The sequence below is a fragment of the Falco biarmicus genome, chromosome 12, assembly GCF_023638135.1.
Source record: "Falco biarmicus isolate bFalBia1 chromosome 12, bFalBia1.pri, whole genome shotgun sequence".
Classification (NCBI taxonomy): Eukaryota; Metazoa; Chordata; class Aves; order Falconiformes; family Falconidae; genus Falco; species Falco biarmicus.
The window spans coordinates 24432128-24447277 of NC_079299.1; the positions used below are offsets into that span (position 1 = coordinate 24432128).

A 15150-nucleotide genomic window follows, 5' to 3' on the forward strand; every position below is an offset into this window, starting at 1 on the left:
CACCGGAAGTAGCGGCCGGGTCGGGCCGCTCCCCCCGGCCGCAGCAGTGGGCCAGGCGGCCTCTCTTTGTGGCAGACGAAGGTGACACCCCGTCGTGACGGCCGTCCGGCCCTGCTGCAGCGGCTGCCCGCGGGCGGCTTGTGTCCGCCGCTTCCCGGGGCGCGGAATCGTCCATAGGGAAGTACACCGGCAGTCAGGCCGGGCCCTGCAGGGCTCCGCGCCGCTGGCGGTGAGTACGCCTCTGCCAGAGCGGCTTTTTCCCCAGCAGAAGGCCGGAGGGCCGGTAGCTCTGTTGGAAATGTAGCCGCCGTATTGTGTGCCGAAGTTGTGAGAATCGCTCCCGTTGCTGTCAATCCGTTACAACATCAGAAGCGTCGCAGTTCAGAGGAGTGACCTACAGGCAGCCCGGCCCCGTCCCAGTGTCTGTTTTGGTGCGTAGCACTAAGCCGGGGCTCGGAGGGAAGAAAAAGCACAAGGCCCGATTTAAGATCCTGCTGTGACTACTGCTACTGAGGCTCTGGGACACGGGTACACAAGGACTGCAAGGTGACGACAATCCCTTTGTGTGGCCTGGCTTGCAGACTGCTAAACCACAGCTTCTGTCGGTAGAAATGTGGACGGTAAGATCGCTTCACATGGAACCTGCACCCACCAGGATCAAAATACAGAACCAAGGTCATCTAGGAAGCGAGGGTAGCTCTGTTAAGGAAAACTGTGACAAAACACTGCATGGTATTTAATTTACAGAAAGATCTAGTCACAAGACAGCTTACTTAATACCGTGCTTGGGAAAGAAGTGGAGGAGGGATAGGAATAAAAATTTAAGCTAGGTATTTTCTTAAGACAGATTATTGTGCCTAGAAAGGTACTTAAAACAGCCTTCTGTAACGCTGCCCCATCTTTGGTCTTTTAATGGTCTATTCACTTGTCCAGTGCCAGTGGTGAGAGTGACTAAAAATGTTAATTGCATCTAATCAGTTTCATGAAACACACCAAAAGCAGATGCAGAGCTGAAGTGGCCTGTGCATCAACTGAAACCAGAAACAAGCCACGGTCTTTAAAATTAATCTGCTTCCCACCCACTGGATAAATTTTAGGTGTGCATTTTCTCTGGTTCCTCTGCATTTGCAGTGCATGTAATTTCATTGCTGAAAATAAATAATCTTTATTTTCCACATTTTGAGCGTATCTGGTCCTTACAGGACACTCATTAAGAAGAACTATCAGACTGGACAGGTAATTGTATTCCACAAGACATGTATTTAATGTCTTAGACCTCGTTCTAAGCTGTTGGCTGTCATGAAGAAATCTTTTCTAGTGTACAGAAGTAGTTTGGGGAACAATTTAAAAAATCCATTTGCACTCTGTAAGATTTGCATGACAGGTAGGAGAATTCAAACTGCAGCTGCTACCTCCACTCAACTTTAACCGGGAAATCAGAAGTTGGGTAAACCACAGGGCTAACGTTTTACCTGTGTGATATGCTCCACAATTAAAGAGTTGTTTGGTTACTTCATTACTGATGCATTATCGGGCTTTTTGATTATTTCACATCTTGGAGTATTTCTTCCCAGAAGAACCAAACAAGTTATAAGAAACTGCACTTCTACAATTCAGAGAAGCTAAATACTGCAACTAATAGCACAGCTGATATTAACTTTCTGCATACAGCAAAACCAAACAGTCTTCAGGGGTGGCTTACAACCAAGGCAAGTTTGAGGCCGCCTAGAAATTCCTAGAGTGAGATTTGAAAATAATAGAAGTTACAATATTAGAACACACTGTGCTTGCAATATATATTTGCAAAAAAAGTGAAATCTTCAAAAGCCCCCCCCGTTGCTGTACTGATTTTTGTTTTGTTTGCTTGCTTTAACAGTGACTGATAGGATGATCTGTTGAAGGCAGTGATCATGGCCACTTTTTGAGAGACCCCTGATGCTGCCAGATATGTAATAATACTACTTTAATCCAACTTTTTTTTTTTAAAAAAAAATCTCATCAGGATCCAACTGTGAGAATAGAAAACCCCAGTAGTCATTAGTAGTCCCATTAGTAGTCCAGATGCAGCATGAAGACAATGGCCAGAAAGAATTATAAAGAGTAAGGAGATGGGGATAAGTGAAGAATTTAGATTGTTACATCAGAAGTAACGGCAGCACTCTCCTCCCAGCAAAAGTGCCATTTTGAAATCAAGTAAATTGGCTCCCAATAGTGATTTTCACCATGACTACCAGAATCAGTTACATGAAACCTGGTTTTCACTGTGATTTAGCAAGACTAGGATAAGCACACACTTTCAGTTTCAGCACATTTATTTAGGAAGCAGCACTTCTGTTTACATTAGTTTTAAGAACTTCAGTTATGTCCTTTAGAAACTCAGTGAGGTATTTACATATTTATTGTTCCATCATCTGGTATACACCACCTGATTATTTTTTTTTTTAAACCAGCAGTGATTTAATGGGCTTCAGGTTTAACAAAAAGGCTTTTCATTTTGGACATTTTATCTGATAAACAGACAAGAAAACAAGAACAGGACAAATGCAACATTTTATTGTGAAGCTAAAGCTATGTGACTGCTCATCATGCTTTTTACATTGCTTGTTAATAAAATGATGTTTAACATTTCAGAAGACATTCTTAAGAGAACAATGAAACAAATGTGCTTGAAAATAACAAAATACAAGAATTAACCCCATCCCAGACTGGAGTCACCCAATATATTTAATTGGGATGGGGTATAGTGTTTTGTCTCCACCTTTGTTTTTTTGTCACTTTAATCCAGATCTCAAAAATACTGATTAGCCCTTCACATGAATAAAAATTTGAATCATGTGGCAAAACCAGTTTCTCTGTTTCCAGTCCCTTTGATAGGTGTACAACTATTAAAGTACTTTCTTCCCTGCTTCTAATGGTAAAAAAAAAAACAACGAACTTGCAGAACTGAGAGGCTACACCCCAACATTGTAGAAGATCATGCCTATATTAACCAACTACAGAGAACATTGACTTTTTTCCCCTCAAAACCATTTCTCTGAAACAGAACTTTAAGAAGTGTGGTCTTATGAAGGCAAAGAAAGTCTTGCAGCAAAACAAGGTTGATCACCGTAGTTTCCAGACATGTCAAGAATCTGGGAACCAAAAGATCAAACTCTGAAGAACCCACAGTGTTTAGCCAATATATATGATCCACTGGAGGAGCGTACACCTTGCCAATTATTGCCAAATTCAGGAGGTAGTTATTGACAAAGTAAACAGTTTCTACTCTAAGACAGTTAATGATTTACAGGAGAAGCAGGAAGAACACAATACACGTTTCCCCATACTTCCGAAGATTATACTGTATTTGTAGGAAGTGACAGTTAACTTCCTTATCCTGTGGAATTACAATTAACAGTATTTAAAAGGAAAAATATTTAAAAGAATGTTTAAAGAAAAAATTCTAAAAGAAAATAACTGATCCATCGCTCACCTCTTAGGATGACCGGTAGATAGTTCTGAGAATAAAAATTCACATAGGCGAGTAAAACAACATCCTTCAACACTGAATAGCAGCTCAAGAGAACCTAACAATATCAGCAACTGCCTCTAATTAGCACAATGACTGAGATAACTAGTTGCATTCACTACCTGCCTGCTACTTTTCATTCCAATTTTGATATCTGGTAAAATCCCCAACAACTAAAAACATCACGAAAGCTTGAGACCGCCACAGACAATGACTGGAAAATCCGTCACCTACAATAGCGCTTGCCACCTCCCAAAGCCGCCACATGCAGAAGCATCACTACAGCACTGAATAGCTAGGGAAGCGTGTCTTCATTACCCGTGTCTTGGGTAGGAAAGCAGTGTAAGAAGCTAGGGTACAAATTTTGACCATAGGTGGTTAAGGAAGCCCTAAGGAGAATGCTGCTTTCCATACTGGTTGCAGAACAGAAGTCTCTGTTAAATTTGTCATCGTATCCGACTTCAGTATTCCCAGTGCAGAGTACTTACAGGTTCCTAAGATGGACTTGGCAGCAGTGCCAAGCTGTGCTAAAACCCGCTTGGTAAGAATACAAAAACTACTATTTATTCTACACCAGAAGGTAAGGTTAATTATCTGAGTAAGTTATATATATATAAACACTACCATTTTAAAAACATTTGAGAGAATCTAACAGTGAGATCAGCAATGGCCTCCAATTAGTGCAGTGACAACAAATACCTCAGTTTAGAGATCCTATTCTCCATTTTAAAGTGTTACCATCACATATATTACCTACATAAAGTAAGTTGCAGGGCCACATTGGACAAAACCGTATCAGCGACTTTCTGAAGTAGAGTCAGTAAGACGTCTCGGGGGCAGAATACCTATTTCTAATACACAGAACTCTGTGAAGTCTAAGAGACTAACAGGACAGAGACTTAGATGTGCATAAATATCCTAGTTTAAGGCTTATCTTTAATATTATGTGTTGGTTTTGTCTTAGCTGCAAGGAGAGAACCCGTACAGGTTTGGTGTACTCTACAGAAAAGTCAACATTAGTAAAGGGATAATCACAATACACAACAAATTCTCATTTCAAAGGTGACAAAGCATCACACAGTGCTTGAGTTTTTTTCCTCCTGTTATGCCACCAAAAGCAGCAGCCCGCAGCCTGAGAAGACACTGTTCTTCCAACATGCAGAAAGACAAAAGGTATGTTTCTTGCTTAATAAACAGAAGCAATGATATATGAAAAAGGTTGTTAAAAAAAGGGGGGGTGGGTGCAGGCAGGCTTGGGCTCATGGTTTTTTCCTCCCTCCAGTAACTGCTACACTTAAAGTCAGTAAAACATGCTGGCAGAGCGCCTGACAACCTGCTTCCCATTGAGATTATTCTCAAAAAAGTGGGTCAGATCACTCCTTCATTAGCAGTGGGCACATACATACACACATGAAAAAAAAGACAGTTTAGATAGCTAATGTAATGCCAATCTTTGCAAAGGTTAAAAGCATCCAATCTGCTGCCCTGCTTATCCTAGCCTCATTCAAGATACTGTATTAGAACATAATCTGATTTTATGGTAAATATAGCTGCAAAGTTCTATATAAAATACCACAGCCTTGGGAAATACAGGAAGTCAGCGGGGGGTGTGGGAGGTGTGTGTGTGTGTGTGGTGTGATGTTGAATTTTGGAGGTTTTTTTTTTTTGTTTGGGCTGGTTGGTTGGGTTTTGGTGGTTTGTGTTGGTTTTCTTTTTTCCCCTCCTAGATCTGCTTTTGTACAGTTAATCCAACACAGATGAAAGTGACTAAGCTGGGACTTACTCAGTACATGTAAAACAAGGAAGCAGATGTGCGTTAATGCCTTATGAAGGCCAGAACTATTCTTAAAAGACAGTATTCAGAACACAGCATAACCAAGACATTTAGGGTGATTTATGAACCAAACAGCACTGGGTCATGAGCTAAAAATCCAACAGCTGTGGAGCAAACTGATGTTACAGAACAAAACCGAGTTCTTATTACTGTGTTCCAGCACCGATTTATAGAGCTGTAGTTCATCCATTATGCAGAAAACAATCTGGCAGAAGAAATAACCAAAAAGCAGTGGCACCAGTCACACAGATTCTCTTGGCCTGAACTGGTTGTACAAACAAGTGAAAGGCCTAATCCCCTTTCTCTGAATTAGCAGCTCAGACTTCTGACCCTTTGTGCTGCATACTGGTGGTGTTTCAGCAGATGGGAACTTTTACCTCAACATTTCAGGTACCTATTACATGCCAATAGGTATGTATTTGAAATTCATACCAGTATATTCCTCAAAATTAAGTGGAAGAAACCAGAGTTTGATAACAAATATTAGGAACACTCAAACCCAGAAGTGTTACCCTCAAAGTTCTCATTTGCAAACGATCTCAAGGAAACAAGAAGCTTTATGAGTAAGACTACCAAGGGCCTACCTTAAGCTGTTGAGCTATCTGGCAGATGCTAACATAACAGTGACATCTTCATGCTTAGCACTATGAGGTCTATGACAAACACAGATCAAGTCAGCCAAAATCTCCAGCACCAGAGATGGTCTACTGAAAGCAGAACTAAGGCAAAGCAAGCAAGACATGAGATTTAAGAAACTGAAATCTTTCAGCATTTCTCGCTTTTCCAAGGGAAGTCACTCTGGGGAACAGAAGTCACACATTTCATTTACATCAGACATAGATTTGAGAGCCATACCCTTAGAAGGCTAGAAGTGGTTTGGTTAGACTATTTCAAAAGGCATACTAGTGGAACACAGTCTTCTCTTACTTAATTGCTTTTAATCTTAAGATCAATTAAAAGCATCTCTTGTTCAGTAAAAAACAGAATCCCAAACATACCGCATCTGTGCATCTCAGGAGTTTGACACAGTTGCTGTTCAGTACTCAATACTACACAGTGAGCACAGAGTCCGCTCTGGGTATTTACTACTATACCTATACTGCATCTATCAGCTAGGGTCTTTTTTTTCCCATATATAGATATATATATAATATATTATTTATAGTCAACTTTCAGGTGAGTAGTCCCAGAAATACTTGACTTGCTCCTATCAATAAAAAAATAAGTTAAATGAACAAAATTAAGAACAAAATTTTCTGTTAAGACCAAAAGCAAACAGAGCTTGTAACTCAATTTAGTTGAAACAACTGTAAACAATATGCATATTTGTAATATCACTAAGTTAGGGGGAGTTGTCTTTAAAAAAAAAACCAAAAAACTAAACCCCCCCCCCCCCACACACAAACCTGTTCTAACAAGGAACTAGTGTTCTGCCTTGCAAATCCACGTAGAATTTGTAAACAAGTTGTCAGGCCTTTGGAAGTAAAGGCAAAGATGTCTTCCTTTATTACAGTATTTAAAGGCTTTTTTAAAGGGTTTTTTTTAATAGCTTGTCGTTTATATAATAAAAACAAGTCTTTGTACAAAGATGCAGTTTCTTTTTTAAAAAAGCAGATCAATTGAGTGTTTCATACTTTAATATATAAACCAAAAGATATGAAAGCTATAAAAACATTAATGTGTGCCATGTATTAAACATGTAGCCTTGTATTTTAATGCTTACATGTGGAGATTTAAAAAATTATCACAATGGAAATTTTACTTGCAATTATCATCAAGAGACCAAAATACAAAGTAGAAACACATCATTTCCAAAACCTGACAATTAGCATCACTTACTCTCTCAAACATCAGCTGGGCTTCAAGTTGTACACCATAAGCATAAGCTAACATTCTACCAATGGAAGCGTTACAAAATGCAATAAGAGAAAATACTGCCAGTAAATGAATGTCTTAGTCTATTTTTTTTATTTAGTAATCTAAATTGTTTTAAAAGACAGTTTGAATTGGTTTATAGGGTTGGGTTTTTTTTGCTGTTCTGCTATCAAAGGTCTTCTTTAAAACTGTTCTGTGAACAATACAGTCACATTACAACTAAACAGAAAGACAAATAATAACAGACCAGCTGCTTTTTACATTTTAATAATCATAATTCCCCGATGCTGTTCTTCCTCCCTGCATAGGGAAATTGTTTTATTTGGCACATTAAGGATAAAAAAAGTCAAAAACTGAACTAAAGTTTTACAAACCTCCAATTATAAGTTAGTAAGTTACCAGGAAGAAAGCCAGACATTGATGTCATGGCAAAATTAAAAACAAAGAACACACACACACACACACAACATAGGGAAAAGGTCTTCCAATGATCAATACCATCAGAGCCTTCTAGCTGAAACAAAATACACATATTATTGTTCAACCATAATCAGATTGCTAAGAATCTTATCTCAAGTCCTGTTGTGCTCTTACTTACAGCGTTTAAGTCCTCACTAAATGGCAAGGAGGCTTTGATGAACACATTTCACATTGTATATTTTTTTCTTTATCTCAAGGTGTAATGCAGATACTTAAAGATCTGTAAAGTCCTGTAAACTCTGGCTGCTTTCCAGTAGTCTGTACCAATCACTCCTCAGGCAGCACTTCATTTCACTTCAAGTAGTGTTTCACACTGTGGTATCTCCAAAGTCCTTGTTCCAGCGAATATATGCTTCCAGGGTCTGAGGGCTCAAACTGCGCTTTATCTTCTTCAAAGACTCAGTGAAATCTGATAGTTTGATATTTCTCATCTAAACAACAAGAAGTGAAAGCCATCAGGATCGCAAGTGGTTTACGTACTTCAGTTTATTCAAGTAGTACTTCAGTATCCACTTTTAACAAAGCATACTCCGAGTGCTTCACCTTGACATAAGACACATTTTTTACCGTGAGAAGTCATTTGCTGGAACAACCTCCCCAGGGAGGTGCTGCCACCCCATCGCTGGAGGTTTTCAAGATGTGACTGGGCAAGGTGCTAAATAATCTCATCTGGGTTCCCTTTCCCATGAAAGGTTGAACCAGACGATCTTCCAAGGTCCCTTCCAACCTGGCCTGTCCTATGATTCTACGACCTGATGCAAGAGAGTCTGGTAATTTAAGAATATTAGTATTTACTGGTTTTAATAAACTAACGCTTGGTAATCATAATGTCTGCCTTGTTATTTATAGCCCGTGAGACTGTGTCGTTACTTCCCGTTTCACTAGGTGGTGCAAGCTGGTGCACATGAGGGCACAGAACCCAGTGAAGAGTAAGACCAGGGATTTTTTAACATGTTTACGGCACGCTTCTGCCCAACAGGGGACTGTTGTATTCAGACCACAGCATGCTGGCGGGCAAGTAATCCCCATCAGCCAACCTCTCCGATTCAACACGTGCCTTTCAGTTGTTTGCAGAAGACATGATTATAACAGACATTTCCCACACAGAGCAATGCCCAGGCATGACGGGGATATCCGAACTGCGTGGAACAAGCAGCCTCATTATTAAATGAGTATTAACATTACAACTGGAGAAGACTCCCCACATGTCTTTAGGACTGAGTGTTTATAGGCTATTGGAGCTATACTTGTATTCACAACAAGCCATCACAGATGTTATCGTCTTCCTGCAACAAATCCTTTCAGCTTATTACAGCCTTAGCCACAATCTCAGGCTAAACACAGAAAGCAACAGGGGAATTAAGTTTTCCTTCATTTTCCCCTACATAACTGTTTTGCACACACATTTAAACAGAAACTTTTATACGCAAGACCAACCTCTTCTTTTTTTTTGAGGTTTACAGATGCAATTTGTGGTGAGGAACTTTTTTTTTTTTTTGCTTTATGATGGTTCACATGAAAGAAAGTAAGTATACATATACACAAATATGTTAAAATCCCTCAGAGGTTCTCCCTAAGATGCCTTGCTTCATGTAAAGATAGAGCAGGGGGGTTAGAAATAAAATGAATCATTTGACATAATACTTCTGGGAGTGTTCTGAGGGTGTAACACTACAACAAAATAGAAGCCAGGCCTCTGACATCATCTGATAGGTAACAGATCATGTTGCAGTTCAGTGCAAAAGAAAAGAGCACAGTCAGCTGAAACTAACAGCAGAGCCTTACTATCAGAGAAAGAGGTGCTCTTAAGGCTGACAACCAACACACTACACAACCTACCTCAAACACCTGAGGACAGATTTTCTTCTCTATCATTATTTGTAAAGGATTTTCTTCAATGAAGAAGTAATCAAAAAGTGTAATATCCCCCACCCCCCAAAGTTATGCTATGTATTTTGTGTGATACTAAAGGGATCTCAGAAGTTTCTGGTGAGCATGCATTCTATTCAAAGAAGAAAATACAACTGCTAGAACAGCATACCTCACTGGCAGACATGTTCTTCACCTGTTCTGGTTTTAATTCTGTAAAAATAAAGGGAGACCAGTGAGTTTCTTAAGAAAACTTTCATCACTTGTGTCAACAAAAGCATGTTAAAAGCACTTTTATCCTGAAAAAACCCAGAGCTGAAAGTTACACCTCCCTGCCTCAACATAATCTCCTGTACCAAAAAGTACATCATGTTTTTACCCCCTTCTTCCACATTTCCCAGCTCCTCAAGCAGGCCGCTCCCACTCAACACTGCAGATACAGTACAAAGTGGTAGCAGAACTACTTCCTCCTGAAGCATGGGGAACAGCACACAAGCATAACAGAGCTGCCTTCCCCCACATTATTCCTGGTACCTACAACACCCCTACCCCTCAAACGCACAATTTCCATGAAACTGAAAGGTACCATCAGCCAAGAACACAGAAATAAAATCAGGCAGGCCATACAGGAGTGCTGCTTGCCCTGCACAGTACTGGTGGGATGTAATCATTCCCATGTACTTGGCCTTTTTTTTTTTCCTGCAATACTGTTATGGTATCAACATATTAGAGCAAATGTTTTGCTCTGAGGGTGCAAGAAAGAATCTAGGCAGGACTGGAAAGGCTGACATTAAAAAACATTTGAAAAAAATAAGTTGTTTTATATGGATGCAAGGAGCAGGTGGAAGAAATACGTAAAAACATTTCATAGTCTCTTCTCAAAATGGACTTGCATGCGAAGTGATTTGTCAGCAAAGTAAAGCCTGCATACCTAAATGCATACACTATAAGTTCAACCACCCTAAATAAATATATTCAAAATCTTAGGAGACATGATGTTTCTTGTGAGAGCTATTTAATGCAGTTCTGCTTCCCAATTATTATGCAGGGTTTTGGAAGATGTACCCCACAATCTCAACAGCTGAAAGTGAGTTGGTAAAGTAACATTACTTTTAGCAGCTGCTTTCAAAGAGACAGAGCACTGGCAAAACTGCATGCTATAGTGTTTTTGAATCAATTGAAAAAAATAACACACACCCCCACAAAACATGTACAGACCTCTCCTCCCCATAAATCATTTGAGAGAGTTGCAACAACTTTCATTTACACATAATAGGCTGATACTACAGAACACTTTTGCTCTGGCTGCCTTTAGTACCTTTCTGTTGGGTAGGACAAAATATCTGCAACCAGAAAACTAGCATCAATTCATCACTATCTTTTTTTTCACAAAACCCCACTACTGACTTCTACAAAACAAAGCCCCTTCATATGTGGTTACTGGACCCACAACTAGCTAGTGAAACAGAACAAAGGGGCAGGGTGCTTGAAAAAAGTATTCAGTTTGCATTAAAACTGGGTTTTCTGCGTTGGAAACATCAGAGGAAAAACAAATAAATAAAGGTAAAACTCTACTTGAATCATAATTGTCATCTGGATCACAATTCAACATTAAAGAGAGTTTAAAGAAAGCTATGCCATTCAAACCATATCTAAAAAAAAACCAAAACAAAAATTGCTTCTGTTTCGCTACTTCTTTCCTTCAGACTTGAAGGAGATCTGTCCACTTTATAAAGACAAGTAAGAGTCAGAGACTGCCATTCGAGTAATAATTTAGATGCAACAGAACAGACACTAGACTAAGAAAGATGCACTAGTTAAAAAAACCAAAACACAAATCTGCAAAAACCACTTCACCCTGCTTTCCTCTTAAGACACAAAAATTGTCCGTTCCACATGGTGATGGGTACTGAAGGGTTTTCTGTAAGGTCAGTCTTATACGTATAGATGCTGTTATGAGGAACAGACCAAAAATCCAATCTAAAAAGCTTAATTTCAGAGGTTTAAGAATTATAAAGATGTAGGAAAATACAGCATCTCTAATATCAAAGGCACCGAGTTCTTTTCAACACTTAAATAAAAAGCTATGCAGCTTACCTCGGATAGGGCCCAGCGCTGCATCCTTTGCTAATGCGGTTAAATCACTCCCAGAGTATCCATCTGTCATTCTTTGTCAAAGGAAAAAGCCGGGGAAAGGAGGAAGAAAAAACCAAACATGCTTCAAACCCCATCAATTTAATTGCATACAATTAAAATGATAATTAATCGGAAGTAGTATTATTTTTATGTTGCTTTGCAAATTTAATATATCTGAAGTGCATTCAGCATAAGCGATCTATATTTAAATCTTTCCGAGATCAAATTTAAAGCACAGATATTAAAATCCAAACCAGCATTCTAGGAAAATGAAAAAGACAGCAACCAACTTGGATTTGTAGATGAAAACTCATCTCAACCACATTTACTATTTCTGTTACAAGAACGCCCTACCAACTAGTTTGTCATCATTTGTCATAAATTAATATAAAACCAAAAACTCAGCTGTCCTGCTCTTTCAACCCAATCAATGCAATGGGAATCCAATACACCACACAGGTATTACAATGCGATCCCATGACCAGTTTTCTGAATAAAACCATGCAGTTGTAACTGACATCAGAGCCAAAGGGCAAAAGCAGGCATTACTAAAAATCTAACAGTGGTGTTTGGTTGTAAAAATAAGCAATAGCTTTGCAGCATGCCCTTAATGGAAATCCATGGTAGCAGTTGACCCGGGGACTCCAGGGAGTACAAAATTCTACTAATTCAGAAGAGTAAATACAAATCTGAATAGCAGCACCACTTTGCTTAGGGAGTTACAGTACAGACAGCAGCGTTTCTGGTGGGACACTTTTTTTCCCTGCACGGAAGGTTTGGTAACAGATAAGACTACACTCTCAAAGTATTTGGCAAACTTCTCTACTCACTGAATTTACAGTCTGCATTGTAGCAGCATACTGAAACAGCCTCGGATAATTTACACAAGGAAAATTATCTCTAGCATAGCACAGCGACTCGCCAACCGATTCCAACATTAAAGCCTAAACCTGGAATTGCTAATGACCAAGAACCAGCTGAGGGACTTGAGATGGCTGCAATGGCCTGAGCCACAACCTCAGCAGTTATCTGCAGAAGCCAGAACACGTCACACAGTTTGAAGTAAGAATTCTAATTCATCTTGGAAGGCAAATATAGTGGTCAGGTCATTACTCAGAAGGAAACTGGTTCTGTAAGTGTGTCTTGCACACCCTTCCCACTGATTTGGGAAATAATATAGTGTAAACATGCAGGTATGCTGTAAGTGAACTGTCTGAGGTTGCTTTGTTTTTTATTGTAAGACTGGCAGACACCCAGATCATTCAAATCATCAGAACCATAACAAAACAAAACAAGAGGTCAAACCAAGGACCTAAACTTTATGGGAGCTTTTCAAGAAGTAGACTTAATTTCCAAGTTCACCAATTAAATACTTTGCAAATTAAAGGTCTCCACTGAACCAGGAAGCCAGCAATATACACTGCCAACAAGAGTGAAAAGAAGTAGTAAAGGTTGCCTAAAGAAAAATTTAAAAACCAAAAACCCCAGCCAAATCATAGAGCACAGCAGCTAGCTACAGCAGCAGAGCTTCATAGCCTAGTCTTCTGGACATCATTAATTTTGTTATAGTTTATAGAAAAAGTTGCAGAGGAGCAAAAGAATGCATGATCGTGAAGGAGGTTAAATACCTATCTCTTTTGAAACAAATATGGCAGATTAAGCAGGCAGGACCCTCAACTTTTATATTTCCTCTAAACCCTTAAAAAAAAAAGTGTACTTAAGTTGCACTTATAATTTGGTTCATAAATTTCCAGTTAGAATCCAAGACACTGGTTTTTTTCCTCCAGTTAGCTATTACTGTAGCCTAAATAGGCCCAAGCTAGCATCCTGCAAGTACAGAGAGAATTTATTCTGCTGGATTATACATCAAATTTCTGTAGTGTTACTAAGAGACTGCAAATGCTACATCAAATACTGTACTCACCTCCTATGTACTACCACAAATAGAAACGGAGACTGAAGTAAGTCTACTTGTGTATTTTTGATAGCTCACACCCTATTTTCATTCCTTCCTGCCCTAGGTGCTCTACCTGCTTTTTAGTCTAATTTCCTTTACACTCATTACATTTAATTTGAGGATGACAAACAGTAGTACTGTGTCAACCTTAATAACGAAAAACATAAACCAACAAAGTTTCACAATAGGAAGAGCAGTTAACCCACATTTTTCCAGTCAAATACGAAACTGAAAAGAACCTAAAATTATCCAGTACTTGCTCTGCTATGTTGGTAATATCCTCAACAAACCTAGCAATGGACCAGCAAAGAAAAGCTGCTTTTGATTTGATAACGCATGCCAAGTATAGAACTGGTACTGCCTTTTGGCATCAGGCAGAAGTGCTGGACTGCTTGGGGGAGCGGTGGAGAGAAGCATCCTCCTCCCTCCTCAGGAAGGGCAGCACCGATGAGTGTGTTTCAACAACATAAACCCAGCCAGGTGGTGAGATTTTATATATATAGATATATATGATATATAAAAACATTTTCATAGAGCCCAAAGGGACACCAGCTTCCCAAATTGCATGCAATTCATTCCCAGCAAGTACTGTCACTGTCTGATGATTTACACTAGTTACATTTTGAATGAATGCAGTAGATGAGTATGTTTATTTAGTATGGTTACAGAACTTACCTAGCTAGTTGCGCCAACTCTTTTTGGGTCAATGGACTTCCTTGCTTGCTTAGAAGATTTTTTAGCAAAATCAATCTTGTCTGAAAAGAAGATACATTTATCAGATATAAAACTCTTTTTCACAGTACACTTAAAATTGCAACCACAAAACTACGTGTTTGTCAGGTTATCTTTCGCGCTTCACTAGTTTAAACTTGCCTACAGTGCTTTTCTAATTTGACTGTACACCATCGTCTCTCCAGGGAAAGAGATAGGGATTTGGCAACAACGAGATCAAGGGTCAAACCCCTTCAAAAATACATTAGAATCCTCATCAAAAGCCCTAATCTGCTGTTGAGCTGAAAGACATTAAAGAAAGCTACTTTTATCTTTTGCAATAAACACTCTTCTCCATCCAACCAAATGTGCTCCTGCAAGCCCTACTTCAGACTTGTCCATGCCTGTCAGTATGTGAGCAACACCTCAGTAGCCAAGAAATACAGAATAGCTACTACCAGATTTGCTACTAGCACATACGAAAAAAATAAAAAACCTTGAGATATTTGCCAGAATTAAAGCACAGTGTATCAATTGCCAAGCTGGGCCGTAAGTTAACTCACAGAATTGTAATCATCCACTAGGGCAAGTGGAAAACACCCTAAGAAATAGAGTTTATATTCTTTTTTTAAATAAAACTGATCTTAAAATGAAGAAAACGTATGGATAACAGTACTCACCTCCTCATTTGGTAAAGACACATATACCCGTTTGGTGAATCGTCTGGAAAACACCAAACACCATATATACACACACTTAGAACTTTTTAGCACATACAGA

The 15150-nt window shown here is 39.2% G+C and overlaps 1 protein-coding gene and 1 long non-coding RNA gene across 8 annotated transcripts in view; one reads left to right on the top strand and one right to left on the bottom strand.

Annotated features, from left to right (window-relative positions):
* Positions 1–503: 503 nt before the first annotated feature.
* On the top strand, positions 504–5312 carry LOC130157647 (uncharacterized). The gene is made up of 3 exons (XR_008824965.1): positions 504–620; positions 4571–4681; positions 5236–5312. It is a non-coding gene; the product is annotated as an uncharacterized LOC130157647 (long non-coding RNA).
* SPAST (spastin) overlaps positions 2532–15150 on the bottom strand; it is a 39566-nt gene continuing 26947 nt past the window's right edge. For 6 of the 7 annotated variants that reach the window (XM_056357510.1, XM_056357514.1, XM_056357515.1 and 3 more), the window contains 5 exons: positions 15051–15093; positions 14335–14414; positions 11664–11734; positions 9739–9779; positions 2532–8128 (listed from right to left, as the gene is read on the bottom strand). In XM_056357510.1, the coding sequence (XP_056213485.1) occupies positions 8006–8128; positions 9739–9779; positions 11664–11734; positions 14335–14414; positions 15051–15093 (358 nt within the window). In that variant the 3' untranslated portion in view covers positions 2532–8005. Of the gene's footprint in view, positions 8129–9738; positions 9780–11663; positions 11735–11785; positions 13530–14334; positions 14415–15050; positions 15094–15150 lie in introns of those variants that run through there. The other variant, XM_056357516.1, reaches the window with a different exon arrangement.